The following is a 653-nucleotide window of genomic DNA, read 5'->3' as shown; positions in this document are numbered from 1 at the left end:
CTTTCCCCAGGGATGGAGGACTGAAGAGGGAGAAAGTGAAAGACACATTCAAGGAGGAGCAACAGAAACTCTACAGCAAAATGATTGTAGGCAACCACGAAGACCGGAGCCGCTCATGAGCCCTCTGCCTCCAGCACTGTTACTGGGCCTGGCCAGAGCCCTCTGCCTCCAGCATGCATCAGGGCTCATCTGAGGCAGCTCCAAATCTTTGGACTTGGGCTACACCAGAGCTGCTTGGACTTGCTTCCTCATTCTCTGGCTGTTCATTCCTGGAGGCACTATTATTGCACGGGGTCTTACGGCCCTGGGCAGCTCTTGGCAGATGCCTTCTTGTTACTGTTACAGTGAAGTCCCTTGCAGGGGCAATATTAAATGAAACACTTATGGTATCATATGCTTCCATATGGTGTTTACAGGCTCAGGGGGTGGGCTGGTGTGTTGATGTGCTTGTGTGTCAGTCACAAGTCTCCCACAGCACAGAAGTTGGTGAGCTGCACTGAAATTGGCTGCCTTGACAACCAAGGGAGACTTCATGAGCCTGTGCCTAACATGTCTACAGCATAAACCCCTTAGGAGCCAGTATGGTCTCCCAGGCCATTTCCAGTTTTACACTGAGAAGGAGAAACCTTTCCATTTCCTTTTGCCACACTCCT

At 51.0% G+C, this 653-nt stretch overlaps 1 protein-coding gene across 1 annotated transcript in view; it reads left to right on the top strand.

The window, feature by feature from the left end:
- The window catches only part of AGPAT6 (1-acylglycerol-3-phosphate O-acyltransferase 6), a 7,827-nt gene extending 7,436 nt beyond the window's left edge, over nucleotides 1-391 (top strand). Inside the window, exon 12 of the mRNA XM_008944061.1 lies at nucleotides 11-391. Coding sequence (XP_008942309.1) covers nucleotides 11-119 — 109 coding nt within the window. The 3' untranslated portion in view covers nucleotides 120-391. The remainder of the gene's footprint in view (nucleotides 1-10) is intronic.
- The last annotated feature ends 262 nt before the right edge of the window (nucleotides 392-653 follow it).

This window comes from Merops nubicus, unplaced genomic scaffold (genome assembly GCF_000691845.1).
Source record: "Merops nubicus isolate BGI_N331 unplaced genomic scaffold, ASM69184v1 scaffold47340, whole genome shotgun sequence".
Lineage (NCBI taxonomy): Eukaryota > Metazoa > Chordata > Aves > Coraciiformes > Meropidae > Merops > Merops nubicus.
The sequence above is the reverse complement of the archived record's forward strand: the minus strand, read 5'-3'. Positions and strand labels throughout refer to the sequence as shown.